This window comes from Astyanax mexicanus, chromosome 16 (genome assembly GCF_023375975.1).
Source record: "Astyanax mexicanus isolate ESR-SI-001 chromosome 16, AstMex3_surface, whole genome shotgun sequence".
Classification (NCBI taxonomy): Eukaryota; Metazoa; Chordata; class Actinopteri; order Characiformes; family Acestrorhamphidae; genus Astyanax; species Astyanax mexicanus.
The window spans coordinates 32,240,765-32,257,926 of NC_064423.1; the positions used below are offsets into that span (position 1 = coordinate 32,240,765).

Consider the following 17,162-nt stretch of genomic DNA (forward strand, 5'->3'; position numbering starts at 1 on the left):
AAGGAACCTGTGACCAGGCTAACAGGTTATGAAACAGTATGGCATGGCCTTAGTAACCATTTTTCCCTGCAGTGAAAAACAGCCTTCTGAACTCTGGGCTGGTGAAGATCTCCAAGCTTCCTGAGAAGGAAATCCAACTTGTGTACTGTAGGTGGTTCTACTGCAGAGATGTCCAGTCCTGTCTCATGTCATTAGGTTCAGGGAGTCTACGACCAGGAAAAAAAGGTTTGAAACGTTCATGTTTATTTAAAAAAGGGGATTTCATCTTCTCATCAATGATGCAACACAGATAAAGTACATTACAGTGTTCTGAGTATGGACCACAGCATATGCTCACCAAAAATGCACAACAATAATCAAACCTTTTCGTCTTATTAAAGAACATGTAAGAACCTGCAGCTGGAATTTGGGTTTCGATATAAAGTGTAAATTGGTGTGATGCTTTTTTGATAGTTTGAACGTGTTTAATCCTAGCAGTACATAAATTTAGTGATTTGATTATCTGACATTCAGACATTTTAAAAATATCTCACTTGGTTTGTAAATGGAGAGAAGAGACAGCTAAATATAAATAAATAACTGTTACTAATACATGGATTCAGTCAGCCAGTCAATTTAAAACAGTGGGGGATCTGACAGGGACAGAACACACCAATCCTGAACCAATTTCCAGCCGACTATTTTTGGGTTTTTAAGTTTGAAAGCCTCAATTACTATAACACACTTGTCTGCCAAAAGGAAATTGCTCTGCAGGTTGAAGACTGACAGCTGAACGCTGACAAATCAGAGACATGGAACAGTAATTCACAGGGAAGCAGTTTGGTTGCACCGGTGGTTTATAATTAAAAATCTACTGTGTAATAAGGCAGCTGTATCGTTATGCTCCTGACATATGACATGTAAAAAGTGCTGCTGATATTCAGGATTAGAAAAACTTTAAACAAGTCAATCTCTATAGATAAAAACACTCATACCTTTACAATTAGTGAGAAGTATATTGAATGATTAATGAATCAATAAAAAAATAACGATCTTACAAACATAACACAAAACCAACAGTAAAAAGGAACACTTCAAATACCTTCAGAAATAAATGATCCCTTCAAAAATGAAGAAACACTCCCCTATAATATTGGGAAAAAAACGGGTGGTTTTCTGGGCAGGGCGGAATTAAGCTGATTTAACCTAATTAATCTAATTAAGTCTCCTGAAATTGGTCTTAAATTAGGAATGTCACACTAATTTCTGGCAAGTACCCATGACTGATAGGCTAACATTTATAGGCTACAGATCACAGGGTTGTTGGTTCCATACCCCAGCTGCCACTTATTGGTCATCAAGCAACTCTGGGTAGAGCACTGGGGTATTAATGCCAGGGTTGTGGGTTCTATACCGTAGGTTGCCTGCTGTGCCTTTGAGCAAGGACCTTATCTCTGGGTAGAGCACTTTTGCTCTAGAGACATTTGATAACAGGGTTGTGGGTTCTATTCTCAGGATTGACTGTTGGGCCCTTGGCAGGATTTTTAACTCTTGCCACTTCTGTGGTGCCATAGAATAGCTGACTTTGTGAAAAAAGGCAGTGGTAACTCAGTGGTTATGTGTTATAGATCACAGGGTTGTCGGTTTAACACCTTAGCTGTCACTGTCTGGCTGTCAAGCAAGGCTCTTAACTTTATTTGGTCACAGGGATGGTAATGACATGGTTGTGGGTTCTATTTCAGGGTTTAGCTTGTGGGCCTTTGATTAAGGACCTTATTTCTGGGAAGAACACTGGGTTATTAATGAGAGGGTTGTGGATTCTATTCCCAGGATTGTCCGTTGGGCCCTTATCAAGACTCTTAACTCTCTGCTTTAGTTGTCTTGGCTTTATTTTAAATTTTAAATTGAACTTTGGTTTAGGCATGTCTTATGATCTAGTTTGTATGGTACAGATTAAGATCTTTTGCTTGCTAAGCTAACACTGTTGGGCCCCTAGCAAGGCCCCTAACTCTTAACTCTCTGCTACAGGGGTGCCGTAGAATGGCTGACCCTGTGAAAGTTGGTAGAGGTGACTGAGTGGTTATGGGTTATAGATCACAGTGTTGTTGGTTGATACCCCAGCTGCCACTGATTTGGCGTCAAGCAAGGCTCTTAACTCTTGTTTGGTCACTGGGTTACTGAAGACTAGGTTGTGGGCTCCCTTACCAGATTTGGCAGTTGTGCCTTTCAGCAAGGCCCTTAACCCTAGGAAGAGCACTAGGTTATTGATGACAGGGTTTTGGGTTCTATGCCGGGGTTTGCTTAATGTACCATGACTGAAGCACCTTCTTCTAATATCCTATGAATACAATCTCTACCTTGTTCACATACTGTATCTATGGTAGATCTTTGAATATGCTTTAAATTCAATTGGTCACTGCTTGTTCCAGTTTATGGGAGCAGGCTTTATAAAGCAGGGTTTGCAAAATAATTAATTTTATTAATTTTAGTCAATAATTCGGCTCAACCAGTGCCCTGAAAACCACCCCCTAAATGTGAGAATAAAGTGCAGAATTTAATATTAATCTCTTTTTCCTGGTGGCTCTTAGACTAACAGGTATTTTGGTCAACATGAATGACATGACAACTTATAATAAATAATAATACAAATATAGAACATTGCTCTCTTTAAGACAGTGAAAACAAAAGAGTGGGGCCACAATCCATGGAGCTGATTGGTTTCTTTGTCCCTGAAGTGCAAGCTTTTGTTTTAAAGCCCTCTGTTGGAGAAATTCCTGATAAAACAGTGTCGCTCACGCTGAGGAGTTAGAAATGGAGGTGAAGCAGTGGTAGAGACCTGTGCTTGACTTTCTGGCTCAAGCACTTAGGCTCAGCTCTTTTCCGAGTGCGGGGGCGAGCGGTCCTTGTGAAAGAGCAGCATCACTCCTTTCCTGAAGCGCTGGTCCCTCACGCTGTAGATGATCACGTTGCAGCAGCTGTTCCCCGTCAAGATCCAGAAGGCGAAAAAGGAGAAGTTGCACCAGGTGTAGCCCACCACGTTGCCCAGCACAAACACGGCAATAGGCGAGAAGGAGGCAGTGAAGGCGAAGGTGAGGATGCCGATGGTTTTAGCTGCCTTGATGTCCGAGAAAGACGGTCTGTGGGAGCAGCCTCCGGTTCCTCCAGCCTCCAGGCCCAGACTGCCCTCCGAGAGCAGCTTGCGCTTGCGTGTGTAACGGCGGATGCTAGTGAAGGACATGATGTTCACGGCTAGGGTGCCACCCAGCAGGGTGAAGTCGAAGGCGGGGAAGAGCAGCATGATGTTGGAATCGGCCGGCAGCTGGAGGCCAACCAGTAAGGGGGCGTAGTTGCACATGCGGCTGCACTCGTTGTACTCCAGGGTGAAGCTCTTGCTCAGAAGTAGGGGCGCCATGGCCAGCAGAAAGCTGCCGGCCCAGGACGCAAGGATCAGGAAAAGCGTCCGCCTCCGGGTCACAAGAGTGTCCTTGTGGAGCGGCCGCAAGATGGCTATGCTGCGCTCTACCGTCATCAAGAAGATGGTGCTGATTGACACAAAGGTACAGCCTGCGAATACTGGGCCAATCAGCATGCAGGGCTGCCAAGAGCGAGATGTTGGTCCCCCTGCTGTAACTGCAGATCCACCCTGGTACCACGCAGGAGGAGCGCTGGTCACCATGAGGGATATCTCAGTGTAGACAGAGAATGGCACCACCAAGACTCCAACCATCATGTCTGCTACAGCCAGGGACACTGCGGAACAGAAGCAGAGTTAAATTATACATTGTTACAAGGCTGCAGTGCTTCATCCCTTTATTCAATATAGAACATTTGAATGGTTGTAAACAAATCAATCTATCAATTGGATCAAAGTGATTTCAGAAGGTAAACTACAATCCTTTCAAAGCAATGTTTCAAACCTTATGGGTACAGGTTTGGCTGAATAAAATGAGGCACACTAAGGGCGTTTTACAAAAAGTCCACAAAATCTGGAGCAAGGTTTGTGTCTTTGTTACATTATACATACAGTAAGTTTTGGTTTCACACTGTAGTTTAGTGAGCGGACTAAAGCACTTTACTACATCCTCTGAGTCTCTCTCTATACTTTATATTATTGCATTGTACAATGTTAGTTTTAAGTTTGGAGAGCTAATTTCCAGGTGTTGTTACAAATTCTAGCTCTCTGCCAGAATAATAAATAATACTAAGGGTTAATCTACTGTTGCAGTAAATAAATGAAGGCTGTGTTCATACTGCTGTGTGATGTGCCTCATCTTCCTGTAATTGATCCGAAAATCTCAACCATCTAGAAAGTGTTTTCACACTGCAGATGGTTCAGTAGATCTGGACTAAGACCACCACATTTGGTTTGACTGAACTCTGGTGCTTTGGTCTGGACTGTGGTTCATGGCCTCTTTTACACCTAATTTAGTTATTAATTTAGTTTGGACCCAAACTGAAAAACCTAAAAAAGTCAAAACTAAGAAAGGTAGATGTGAAAGCCCCCTATAATAATAAAAAAATCTGTTTCTGCCACTATTTAACATACTGTAGCTTCATCTGGAGTAGTAAGAAGGCCAGGTCATTGTTTAATTTGGCAACTTTATTTGAACAAGGTGAGACAGAAAAAAACTACCTAACAAGCAGTGGTTCTCCCTTAAAAATGGCTCATTTTTTACCCATACTCACCCTGCACACTAACACCAGGACAAAGCTCAGCAGAAAATAACCAATAACACACTCACACACACATAATCCCCTCCCCACCCGTATACTCAGCACTGACATAATACTATTATCTATGAAATGGATAAATCACATTATAAAAACTTCTACATTTCTGTCTGCTCCTGTTTCTTGTGCTAAACAGCATCAAAAGACCTGAAACCATAAGCCACTAAATGCATCTTCCATGCCTTTCTGACTACATGTGGCACAAGGTTCTGGAAAAATCATTATTTTAATTAGTATACCAGTATTATGTCCTACAATATTTGTAATTATTGCCACCAAACATTAATCACCGATTCCAAAAAAACATACTACACCCTGCCCTCTTCTGTTCAAAGATGTGTACCACAAATCTCTGCAGATACCTTTGAGGTAGCCCTGTGGTGTGCGGGACTGGCGCGTCTGCATGAAGACCGTGAGGGTGATCACGTTGCCCACCACGATGGCAAAGGCCAGGCTGACCATGAACACCACAGCCAGGGTGCGGTTGAGAAGTCCACAGCAGCACACGGTGCAGAGAGGTGCCAGAGATCGGCCGGGCCCCGGGGACGCAGTCACCGTCTGATTAGGAGCGTCCGTGAGGCCCATTAGCACCCCTGTCCCCCAGGGGACGCTGAGGTTGGCCACCACTGCAGCCATGCTGCAGTAATGAACCCTCTAATGGGGATGAAGGTGCTGAAAGGTCCTAAGTATATCTGTTGCTGGGGTCTGTTCGTTCACATTTATGGCAACCCTGTCAGAGAGTAGGGACAGAAAGGAAAATCATAGATTAGTGATGGCATTCAATACAAAATATAAAATAAACAATAGCATATGCCCTACACATAACCTACATAATAATGGAATAAACATTGATTTGTGGTTGCATTATATGTTTTAAAGCTGATAATGGGAAAAAAAAAACCTTTAAAGCAACAGTTTGCAAGTGTTGCGAATTTGGGGATTTAGAGACCCCTCTGGTGAGAATGTGTAATTGCACAGAATATGTGGACAAGTACCTTTAACGCAGGTTAATGTAAATACACTGCTGTTTGATATTCTGTGTTTTGGGTATACTGGCTTATTATTTTTTGTTTGTTTATGTAATTCTGTCAAAATGTAAAAATTACTTCAATTACATCAAACCTAAACCAACAAACCTACCAGAATTATTATACAGTATTAGATGTAGCAGGGATGGATGTGCCAGAACACTGATGCTAGTAATTAAAATATTTAGTTGTTTCCTCTATTGTCTCTATTGTTTCCCTTTTATTAAAGGGAAGCTGGGGGAAGTGCCTAGGTAAGCAAAACTGTAATTCTTAAAAAAAAAAAAAAAAAAATGTGCTTTTATTGTAAAACGAGCACTGGATGTTAAGCTACACAGATGTCGCTTCTAAAAAACATTTATTTGGGTAAGTTAAGTGCTTCTGTTTATTTACAGTAAGATTAGACTTCCAATATTTTGTCTAAGGGTGAGTTTTCAGTGAAGTTTCTCCAGCACTAAGGCTGGGTGCAGCAGCATTAGCATTAGCCGCTAACCGCATTGCTAGCAGGATGTAAATGCCACCAAATAGCACTAGAAATCAATCTAAAAGCAATGTGCACAAATAAATCAATTCCATTGTTCACTGATTCTTTAATACTGAGGCCAGTTAATGTAAGGTATTAAATGATCATACATTAATAAGCAGTGTAGTGTGACGTTGACCAGGCAGGCAAATGTTGCCCAGGGTAGCTAGGAAATAACATAATGGGTAAATACGAAATTTGAAGGAGGATTTTAAAAAGATTATGAATGTCTGTACACAAACTGCTGTCTCAGACTACTTTGCATAATCCCCTAGTAGCAAATCTGCCTCTCAGAGAATTCTCATTCAAATCAGACGAACAAGTCTATCTGTTTTCATTCATTTACTGGCTAATTCACGTCTTTACCCAGAATGACTCACTGCTCCTCTGCTCTGTTTCCACTCTCTATGCTTTACCCTTGACTACCGTGCCTGAAGAAAACCAGGGTGGCAGATATCAGGGGAAATGAAGGCTGATAGGTGAAGAAAAGGAAAGCTAAACGCTTAGCATCTCTTCTGAACTGCGAGATGTAAGGTTAAGAGGGGTCATTTCAGTGCTGAATGTCATTTCTTTCATCTAAAACACTCTGTTCACACATATCTGGATATTCTTAAAAACACTTTTGTCTACATTTTGTTCTCCATTTCATGTTTGGTCATTGAAAGCTTGACTTTTCTATAGTAAAAACAACAGTAGAAGTAATAGTGTAGTTTTATGCATTATGAACTGATCTGATTTAAGGTCTGTACAGTTCTTACCGACCCAAAATATTGGCAGGTTTAATAATACCATTAAAAGAATAATTTAAACAATATTTTACTACATTGTAAAACTGATTATAAAGGCATTTACAAGGCATGTAAATCGTTTTTATTCACGTCTAGTTAAGAGAGTTCTGTTAATTTTAAAAACATTAAATTGCTGATTCCAGTTAAACATGCTTAGTGTGCTAAACAGGTTTTTTATTGTTCTGGAGCTTGTTTCACTGCTCATCATTAACTCTCTCTTTCTCTGTATATACAACATATACAGGGACAGACAAGGAACACCTGGGGAAGATTGGTCTGGGTAACAAACACAGGTGAGAACACTAATCAGAGGGCGGGGCTAGGGCGGAGACAAGACTACAACAAAGCAGAGCCATGTGCTAGAAGCACATGGTAAACAAAAACAGAAATATGAGAAATACAGACAGGACAAAACAGGAAAAAAGCATGACAATCACTGTGTAAAACTAGTGCAGAAGTGTTTATATAATTAATAAATCATGTCCATGCTCTGTGATTAATTAAGCAAAATTAAATGCATCCATCACATTTTGTAATATGTAATATTAATATTATCTGTACAATTTAAATTCATTATAGCTGAGGAGCAAATTAATAAATTAATTACTGGCAAAACGTAAAATTCAACATCTCTTTATTTCAGATGTTTAGCATACCAGACATCTTTAGACCAAAATTATAACCTGAATAGAACAAAATCCATTAACATACTTCTTTTGTTCTATGTTACCAGCATGTGAGAAAAAGTGCTTTTTCCAATCAGAGCCATTTTGTTTGCTTCCATCATGTAATATTGACCAAACTGTAGCACCAGGTCAAAGTGCAACAAGGAAGGAACACAATTTATCACATTGATTTATTCTGTGATTAATTTAACAGCACTATTATTTTTATTTCAGCAGCTCATGCTGGTTAGCAGACTAGGAGGCTGGACAACTATAATGATCAAGCTTCAACAAGCTGGTAGATGCACATGACCAGCTCAACCAAGCTTGATGACTTGTGAGTACTTTTTTGCAAAGTAACTAATTTATCAAGAACATTCTTCTTAAAAAACTTAAGTCCATTTAATACCATTATTCTTGGTATTAAAGAACACCGTGGATGTTCACACCATATTCACCTTCATCTTAAGGCGTTTTTTTTTACACATGTAGTTTTTTTCTCTAGTCCGAATCAGTTGATGAGTTCCTTTACTTTGAGCGTTTTCTCCCCTTGTTTGGTTCGGTTTCACACAGGCATAAACCTAAACGCATTAAAATGTGCACTAGGGCGCCGAGTGTTCCAGCGGTCTAAAGCGCTGCCACTATGAGAGTGAGGTCGCAGGTTTGAACAGCTCATGCAGCTTTGCCATCAAGCTGCCGGCATCAGAGGGAGCAAAATTGGCCCTGCTCCCTCCGGGTGGGTAGATGGCGCTCTCTCCCCACATCACTCCTAGGGTGATGTCTGCAGCACAGGGCGTCTGTGAGCTGATGTACCGGAGCCGAGTCGATGGCGCTGGCTGCTCTGTAATGCTGCATCAGCAGCACAGTCAGAGCTGTCTGGCGTGGGAGTAAATATAAACGTACAGAAAGGAAATATAGTGTGAAGATTCTGTGTTCCAGCGCGTATATCTGTGCTTTAACACTAAACGCTGAAACTCTACGCTTTCAAACACAGTGATTGGACGTGCAGCGCAGATGCATACATAGTAAACCAAGGCTGCGAGTCACACGGCTGCGAGTAGTGAACGCAGCACAGACCGCACGTGCATGGACACAGGGTTTGTTCGTAGCTGTGGTAATTAGCTTTATCTGGCTAATATATCTGGCTATATAAAAACTGTGCTCTATCAGCAGTTTAGCTCAAATAAATGGACTATTTTTAATAGCTGGGTCACTTTGAGACCGGATCATGTTCTCACCACAAGAGAACCGCTCCAGAGTTTGTTTGGGACCGAACCGAGACCACCTCCTCTAGAGGAGCTTTTACATCGGCATGGTGCCGGTGCTGGTGACAGGTTCTCGAATGGGTCATTGTGTTTCCATCGCAAAATCACAGGTTTTCGGCCAAAAAAGACGGTTCCGTTCTGGCCCCACAATCTTGCTGGTCTGGAACCAGCGAACCTGTGATGCGAGCGGCCAAAGGGCGGGGCGTTGGAGCGTCTTCAGTGCAAAGTTGTTTACAAACCTCACTTCCATTCACAGCTAAGAGCAGCAAAAGCAGCTAAATTAATGAAAATGAATCAACAGTGGTCCGCAGAGGACAGCAGCACAAGTTTTAAAAGGAGCTCGGATTCCTCCATTCTTTTCAAATCTCCCCCGACATTCACTACATACGTAGTGAGTGACTCCTTAAATCAGTGAAAACACGGGTCGGCTTCTTAAAAAGAGGTATAGGTGGTATAGGTGGTCTCGGTCGGGTTCTTTTGATCCGAACACAAGTGCGATTACTGTTTTCACACCTGCCCAATCAAACCGCACTAAAGTTACAAACGGACCAGAGTTCGCTCTAGACAGAACAAATAGTGCTGGCGTAAAAAAAACGAAAAGTTCAACTGCTGCCTAACTGTGAAGCATTTAAAATATATTACACTCAACTACAGTGTACAGAAGTAAGTATTTACTCCATTACTGATCCTCGTCACTGATTATCCATTAGAAGAACTGCACAGCGCACTGCTGCCAGATAATGTAAGTTAATTAGATCTTGTCGAAGTGGTTATGGCAGGAGCATGAAGGAAGACATTAATTATGATGTGGGAGTCTAAGTAAGATGCTTAGAACTGACACGTAGCTTAATGAATGTGTGTGTGTGTGTGTGTGTGTGTGTGTGTGACCCGAGTGACAAAAGCCCACCATTTCCACTCCCCTCACCAGTCTCATTAGTCCAGCTGCTGCCTCTGTCATGACTTCAGTCTGAGTAAAGGCCACGGAGCTGTCTGCTCAGAGCACATTCTCCCAGTCTGAAGCTGCCCTGTCTGGACACCCACACTTAAGCCCCAGTAACTCAGCCTCACCACGCTAAATATTAAGTGCTAAAGTAGAGGCTCAGCTGGGGCTGCTCGCTGGTTATGACAGGAGCACAGCGGGACATCGCCTCACACACACACACACACTCATACACACACATATATAAATATACACCCTTTTAGTCTCTCACTCCATCTGAAAGGTCTACATCTTTCATTACACATGCATTTAGTCAAAAACTAGGGCAGGGTTTTAATGAAGCCTGAAGGGACATGGTGTGTGCAGGATTGCATTCGTTATGAATCACGTCTGTGCCATCATAATTGCCTCATCACGAGCATGATTTCTCTCCACACTGGTTGCTTTTTTTGAATAAGTGTTTATGAAACTATTTATTTCAATCTATTACTAAGTGCTTGCCCCAGGTGAATATGCGTGTGGTGGTTAAATATGTGGAAGGTGTGAAACATTCCAATTCATTTTCTTGATTTATTAAAACAGCGAGGGTGTAATTGCATTTCTGAGCTAAAGATGGACGATGATAATATAATTTGTGCATTTTGTTGCTGTAGGAATTGTATGAGAGAAAGAGAGTAAAAAATTTAAGAGCCAAGATTAATTATTATTTAAAAAAAACTTTGGAACATTTTTATTCATTCCTAGTTTGTAACAGATGTTTGTTCATGTTTCTTTTGCATAACCACCAATTGTTTAATGATAACAGTCCATTTCTGTTAATACCCAACCAATGCTAATGGTCTAAAGTTTACTTGCAAGCCATTCTATACTGATGTGGTACATTTTGAACATTTCATTTTGAAATTTCTCCATCCACTACAGTGATGTGAAGAAACCTTAGAATACACAGGTTACCATAACTAGCATCAGGACTGAAACAAGCAAAGTGAAGAGATGTAACTCTTTGTCTTTGCTTGTAGCTGAATCATCTTATTGTGGCATTATTGGTGATATTTTTGTTATAGTTGTTGTTACACAGGATCTGTAGTGGCTGACCTAACAAGGGCTGAAATGTTTGTGCCACCATGAGAAATGGACCACTCAAATCTGGGAGTGCAAACACACTAGAAAGTTTTGGACAAGCAGTGCAGAGCCAGTTTTCAGAGATCACAAGGTTCTACATTACTGTTTATTTGGTTATTATTTGGATTTAGGGATATTCTCTAGTAAAAAAATCTTTTTCTGATCTTTTATTTATTTATCTATTATTATTATTATTTTTTTGACAATGTGGCTTTTTTTCCATTTATGTTTTTTAAATGCATTAGATTTAAACCTGCTAGATTTGACTGATCAAATGTACCAAACAATTACTATGAAATTGTCCATTCCATGTGAATTATTGTGGATAATGTTCTATCCCTCGCACTTCTATATAAATAACAATGTTCCTGCTCCATACTGTGCACTTCTTCTTGTTTGAACTCTGAAGATGGTTAAAAATGTATAAACTCAAAAACAAGTCTAAAAAGGTTTCTCTTAAGCCAGGTTGCCATCTTACACAACTGGGCCAAAAGCAAGCTTTCAGTCACTGGGATAATATAAGTCAAGTAGAGTGTACAGGCAGCGTTCTGCATATATATATATATATATATATATGTATATATATATATAGGACCACGTTGAGGAGGACCACGCTGTGGCGCTGGTTGGTCCAGCCTGCCAGGGGCGAGGTCAAGACTCTGCTGCCAGGCTGTGCTACAGCGGACAGTCATCTGGAATAATGGAGCGACCGGCGCTGTGGCCTCTGTAGCCTGGGGTTCTGTCACTTTCCTGACCTGCACGTGAGAGATGGGTCACAGTATCTCTTTCTGTCTTCCAGTCTTTCTGCTCTGATTCTTTTCTCAGATGAACGCTGTGTTGTGCAGATTTTACTAGTGTTTTACCATAAATAGATGAAAGAATGAATGGATGGATGGATGGACTTATAGATGGATGGATGGATGGATGGATGGATGCATCCAGCAGCAAATCCACAAATCAAAAACAAGGAAAAAATAATAACAAGAGAAGATCTAAAAGTGAAATTTAAGAGACTGTATGTATTTAAGACTGTATTTAAGAGAATGTATGGCTAATGGAATAGTGCAGTTAAACATTGTAAACCAGTTTTAAAGTGCGATTAAAGAAGGATGGACCATAAAATAGTGCCAGTGTACATAAATAATGTAATTAGCTGTGCAAATATAAAAAGAAATATAGTGGAAAGTAATATATATTACAAGGAAAGACTAAAATAGAGCAGCATTTAATATAATAAGCATAATGATGAAAGGTTAAGTATACATATATATAATTAAGTTAGAATTAGATAAAGACAATATTACTATGAAGCATACAATAATACAAAGGTCCTCTAAATGTTCACACAGTTTTAAAAATATGAAGAATGTGCCAAATGGATTTAATGGAATAATGCCATTGTATATAGGGATGCCTTTTTGATATTAAAATATTCACTTTTGAATTGGCACCGTCATGGGACAGCAGTATGTAAATGAAGGGCTTAGAAACACCAACAGCTGTGCACTTTGTGAGGTGTTATCTTGTGAGTGAGATTAGACACTGACCAGCGTGCTCATGGCAAGGTGACCTGAATGATCAGGTGACTTGGAGTGAGGACTGATAGTGGGTGCCAGATAGATGGGAAGGATATTTTATTTATCAATTTGTGCAAGCATTTAACATTCCTCAGAAAACCTGGAATACTATGTCACAGAGGGTATTACCACCCACAGTGGACAGAGCAGTGTGGTGAGTGGTAATGATTGTAACTGGCAGGTTCTCCCTAGAATTGTCTATCAGACAAGCAATTATTAATTAATTCATATTCAGTGCAGGAGATCTCACATGCATCTCCCACAGGTCAGTGCAGCTTTTTTTGGCTTTTGATAGGACATGACAAAAGTCATGGGCCATAATACTAGTGCCCATCACATAACTTTTGACAGTGTTTTACCTAACATTTTCTCTGCAGAGCTACATATGCAGTGAAGTTAATAAATAGTTCATATTTTATAGTCATAATCCAGTATCACCTAAAACTTGGTCTGAAATATGAGTTGGACTGCTGCTCCTTCCCTACTCCTTATATTTTGTGCATTTATCTTATCTATGTTATTATTGTATTTTTATTCTATTTTATTTTGCCTTTATATTTATCCATTTTAAAATTGCTCTTTGGGTGTAAACTGGACTGTGGTAATACAATTTCGTTTCACCTCATATACCACGTGAAATGGCAATAAAATCTCATTGAATCATAGAGTCAAATTCATTCGCTTTTTGGTAACACTTTAAAATAAGGGAACATTAATTAATATTAATTATAAGAGGATTACTCAATTCTAATGTATTTTAAAGTAAAAAAAATGTCTAAATAATGTCTAAACAAAGTGTCAATTAATAATTGTATTATTATTACTTAACCATTTAACAATGTTTATTACTGTCATAATGCTGTTATTTATAAACCTTTATTGTAAATTGTTTCCAAATAATTTAATGTAACAAAGCATTTGCCACAAAACCAAAAAAGTGCTGAATATTTAGTGCATGGCTATAAAATACAAATATAAATAATTATAAACAAAATTACACTTAAATTCTATTAAATTCTAAAATACTATTTTTTTTTTTTTTACTTTCAAGACAGAATGCAGCTATATTCACAATACGGATTTTAAAGTTTTATCAAAAAAGATAATGAATCTATAGTGTACAAAATGATATGGCACATATAATAATATAAATAATATATTTATAAAACATAATATAAAAACATAAAGCCAGTATCTGTACCTGCATGCCGATGGGACGTATCCTCTTAGTTCCACACATATGGAAGGGTAGAGTAGTGTCCATTGGTCAGCGAGTCAAGCAGTGGTGTAGAGGTAGGTCCAATGTCAGTAGGGGCATCACACACTCACACACTCACTCACACACAGTGAGAATACACACATCCTGCGCTGGCGCTCAGAGCAGCCCGTACACTTCAACACATCTGTCCTTACAGCTTCAGCACCTCTCCAGCTCTCAGTCCAGATCTCCCTCCTCTCCTCTCCTCGCTCTACCACTCTCTCTCTCTTTACTCATTCACTCCCTCGCTCTCTCTCTCTCTCTCTCGCTACCTTGCAACCACACTCCTCCCCCTTACTGATCCTTCAGTGTGCTGGTTTCATCTGGTGGGCTCTCTCTCCTCCCTCTTCCTTGTTCTTTCGTGTCAGGTCTTTCTGAACCTCTCTCTCTCTATCTCTTTTTCTCTCTGTGTGTGATTATACGTGCATCCCATTTCCTGTCCTCTCCCTCGTTCCAAGTCTCTCACTTTTTCTCCCTTTCCTTCCTTTTTCTCTGATTCTCTCCCCAAACCCTTCACTCTCTCTTCTGGATCTCTTTCTTTCTGTCTTTGTTATTATCTTTCTGTGTTCAGCTCGCTAATAATTTTCTCCTGGATCTTTCTCTCTTTCTCTCTCTCTCTCTGTATTCCATTCTCTCAATTTTTTTCTGGGATTTCTCGCTCTTTCTGCATTCAATTTCCTCTCCCTTTTCTCCAGAATCTCTCTCTCTTTCTACATTCAATTCCCTCATCTGTTTCTCATGGATCTCTCTCTCTCTGTGGTAATTTTCCTTACTCTTTTCTCCTGGATCTCTCTCTCTTTCTGCATTCTATTGTCTCACCCTTTTCTCCTGGATCTCTCTCTCTCTCTCTCTCTCTCTCTCTCTCTCTCTATTAAATTCCCTTACTCTTTTCTCTTTTATTTCTGAATTCAATTTTCTCACCTGTTTCTCCTGGATATCTCTTGCTCTGTGTTCTAATCCCTCACTTATCTCTACTGGATCTCTTTATTTCTGCATTCAATTCCCTCACCCTTTTCTCCAGGCTCTCTCTCTCTTTCTCTCTGTTCAATTCCCTCACCATTTTCTCCAGGATTGCTTTCTTTCTCTGTTCACTTCCCTCACCCATTTATTGTGGATATTTCTCTTTCTGCATTCAATTCCCTCACTCTTTTCTCCTGGATCTCTCCCTCATCCTTTTTTTCTCCTGGATCCCTCACTTTCTTTCTGTTTAATTCCCTCACCCTTTTCTCCAGAATCCCTCTCTCTTACTACATTTAATTCCCTGGTCTGTTTCTCATGGATCTCTCTCTCTCTCTCTCTGTGGTCATTTTCCTTACTCTTTTCTCCCGGATCTCTCTCTTTCTGCAATCAATTGTCTCACCATTTTCTTCTGAATCTCTCTCTCTCTTTGTACATTCAATTTCTTCAATCTTTTCTCCTGGATCTCTGTGCTTCTCTCTCTCTCTGCAATTCCCTCATTTTTTCCCTGGGTATTTCTCTCTTTCTCTCTGATTCTTCCTCTTCAGTTACCTCTCTCATTTCACCTTGATGTCTTTATCTCTTTCACCTTGTGCTCATCTCTACCTTTTTCCCCTTTCTCACTTTTTCTCTTATAGATCTGTACCTCTCTCTCTTTTACTTTGTGCTCACCTCAAGCTTTTTCCAATTCTCTACCTTGTCCCCATATCTCTCTGTTCTCACTTTTTCTCTTATAGATTTTCAATTCACTCACTCTTTTCTCCTCTTTATCTTAGATTTCCTCTTGAATTCCCTCTGTCTCTCTATCTCTCTCTCTCTGTATCTCTTTCACTCTCTATTTCACAGTCTTAGCCGTTAGCTCCAGCCCACAGTGACACCTCGGTTCCTCTCTTCTCCTCCCCTCTTCCCCTTTCCTCCATTCTCCCACCTCCTCCTTGTGGTTTGTATGTCATTGGTCTGCTCTCTCTTCTCCCCTCTGGGGGCTCCTATAGCTGAGAATGCTCCCCCCGCCCCATGCTCTCCCCAGCTGTCTACAGCATCATGCTCCATATGCCCCCCTCCCCTAATATCTGTCACTTCGCTTTGCGTCTGCTCACAGCTCTTACTACTGCTTCCAAAACCTACTTTCTTCAGCAAACACGTTCTCTTTCTCTCTCTCTCTCTCTCTCTCTCGTTCTCTCTCGCTTTCATTATATCTTTCTCTATTTCACTTCTGCTGGGCATCTCCCACAGACATAAAGAGACAGAGGGTTTGCATTTCTGTGTTTGTAGGGTAATTCTTTGTTCTTGTGTATGAGGGTATGCATTATTTTCTTTATGGAATAGATTTTCCTTTAGCTTTAAAAAAAACTTATCCCAAAATTACAAAATGAAATAGTTCATTGCTTTCTTACTGATTGAGTTGTTTTCTGTTCGTTATGCATGGGAATCATTGCGTGATTATTTCTTAACTATTTATTCATTTGCGGAAGCGGGACCTCTTGTAAATGTGGTCCCGCTCCGCATCGCCTGGATTGATTAAACTCCCGCTCCCGCCAATAAAAAAATCGTTCTGTCCCGCGCCGCAAGATAAGTTGACGAGTGCAGACATCTGATGCTACTTCAGTGTATGAGTGTTTAGGAGTGTCTGAAGCATTGTCCACTCGCTATGTGTATCAGTGACTTGGATTTTGTCTGCTGATTCAATAAATGTCCTGTATCAGTATGTAACGGTCTATGCAATCTACAACACTGCTTTTTCCTCTTTTATATTACTATATGTAGATGGATGATATGAAGGGTTTTCGTGACCTGTTGCACATGTCATTTGATACTTACCATATCATGAAGGTATTTGTCTGATCTGCCATAGATTTATCAATGTGTAAAGTTTACTAAAAGCAGTATTTACTTCAACAGGTGAGACATTCAAATCATTAGGCTTCCAGTATCGCATTGGAAGCACTACGCTGAGCAAAATTGTCATGGAGACCTGTGCTGCCCTACACTCTGTACTAAAAGAGGATTATCTGAAGGTAACAGACCCAGAAATTTCTGAAAGCCCCTTAGTAGAAAATGTAAATATCTTTGTTTATTCTTTGTGGGTGTGTGCATCACAGATTTGTAATTCACCTCATGCTTGTGCTATAGTATCTTATAAATAAATTTCATATAAATCATTTAGTCTGTAGTCGTGGCGGGATGCGTGGAGACAATACAGATTTAAAATATATGTAACTGTATTGAATAATAGTGCAATTATTAAAAAAAAACATACCTTTGAGGGTACCACCTCAGTGATAGTTTTGTACCTTTTTTCTGAGTGAGGTATTAATGATAACATGATAATTGG

The 17,162-nt window shown here is 40.1% G+C and overlaps 1 protein-coding gene across 1 annotated transcript; it reads right to left on the reverse strand.

Moving 5' to 3' along the window:
- Positions 1–2,387: 2,387 nt before the first annotated feature.
- LOC103040452 (trace amine-associated receptor 9-like) lies at positions 2,388–15,594 on the reverse strand. Its single transcript, XM_007231800.3, has 3 exons — positions 13,817–15,594; positions 5,073–5,440; positions 2,388–3,729 (listed from the first exon to the last, which is right to left on the reverse strand). The coding sequence occupies exons 2-3, from the start codon at positions 5,344–5,346 to the stop codon at positions 2,849–2,851; spliced, it is 1,155 nt and encodes a 384-aa protein (XP_007231862.1). The 5' UTR covers positions 5,347–5,440; positions 13,817–15,594; the 3' UTR covers positions 2,388–2,848.
- Between the last annotated feature and the right edge of the window lie 1,568 nt (positions 15,595–17,162).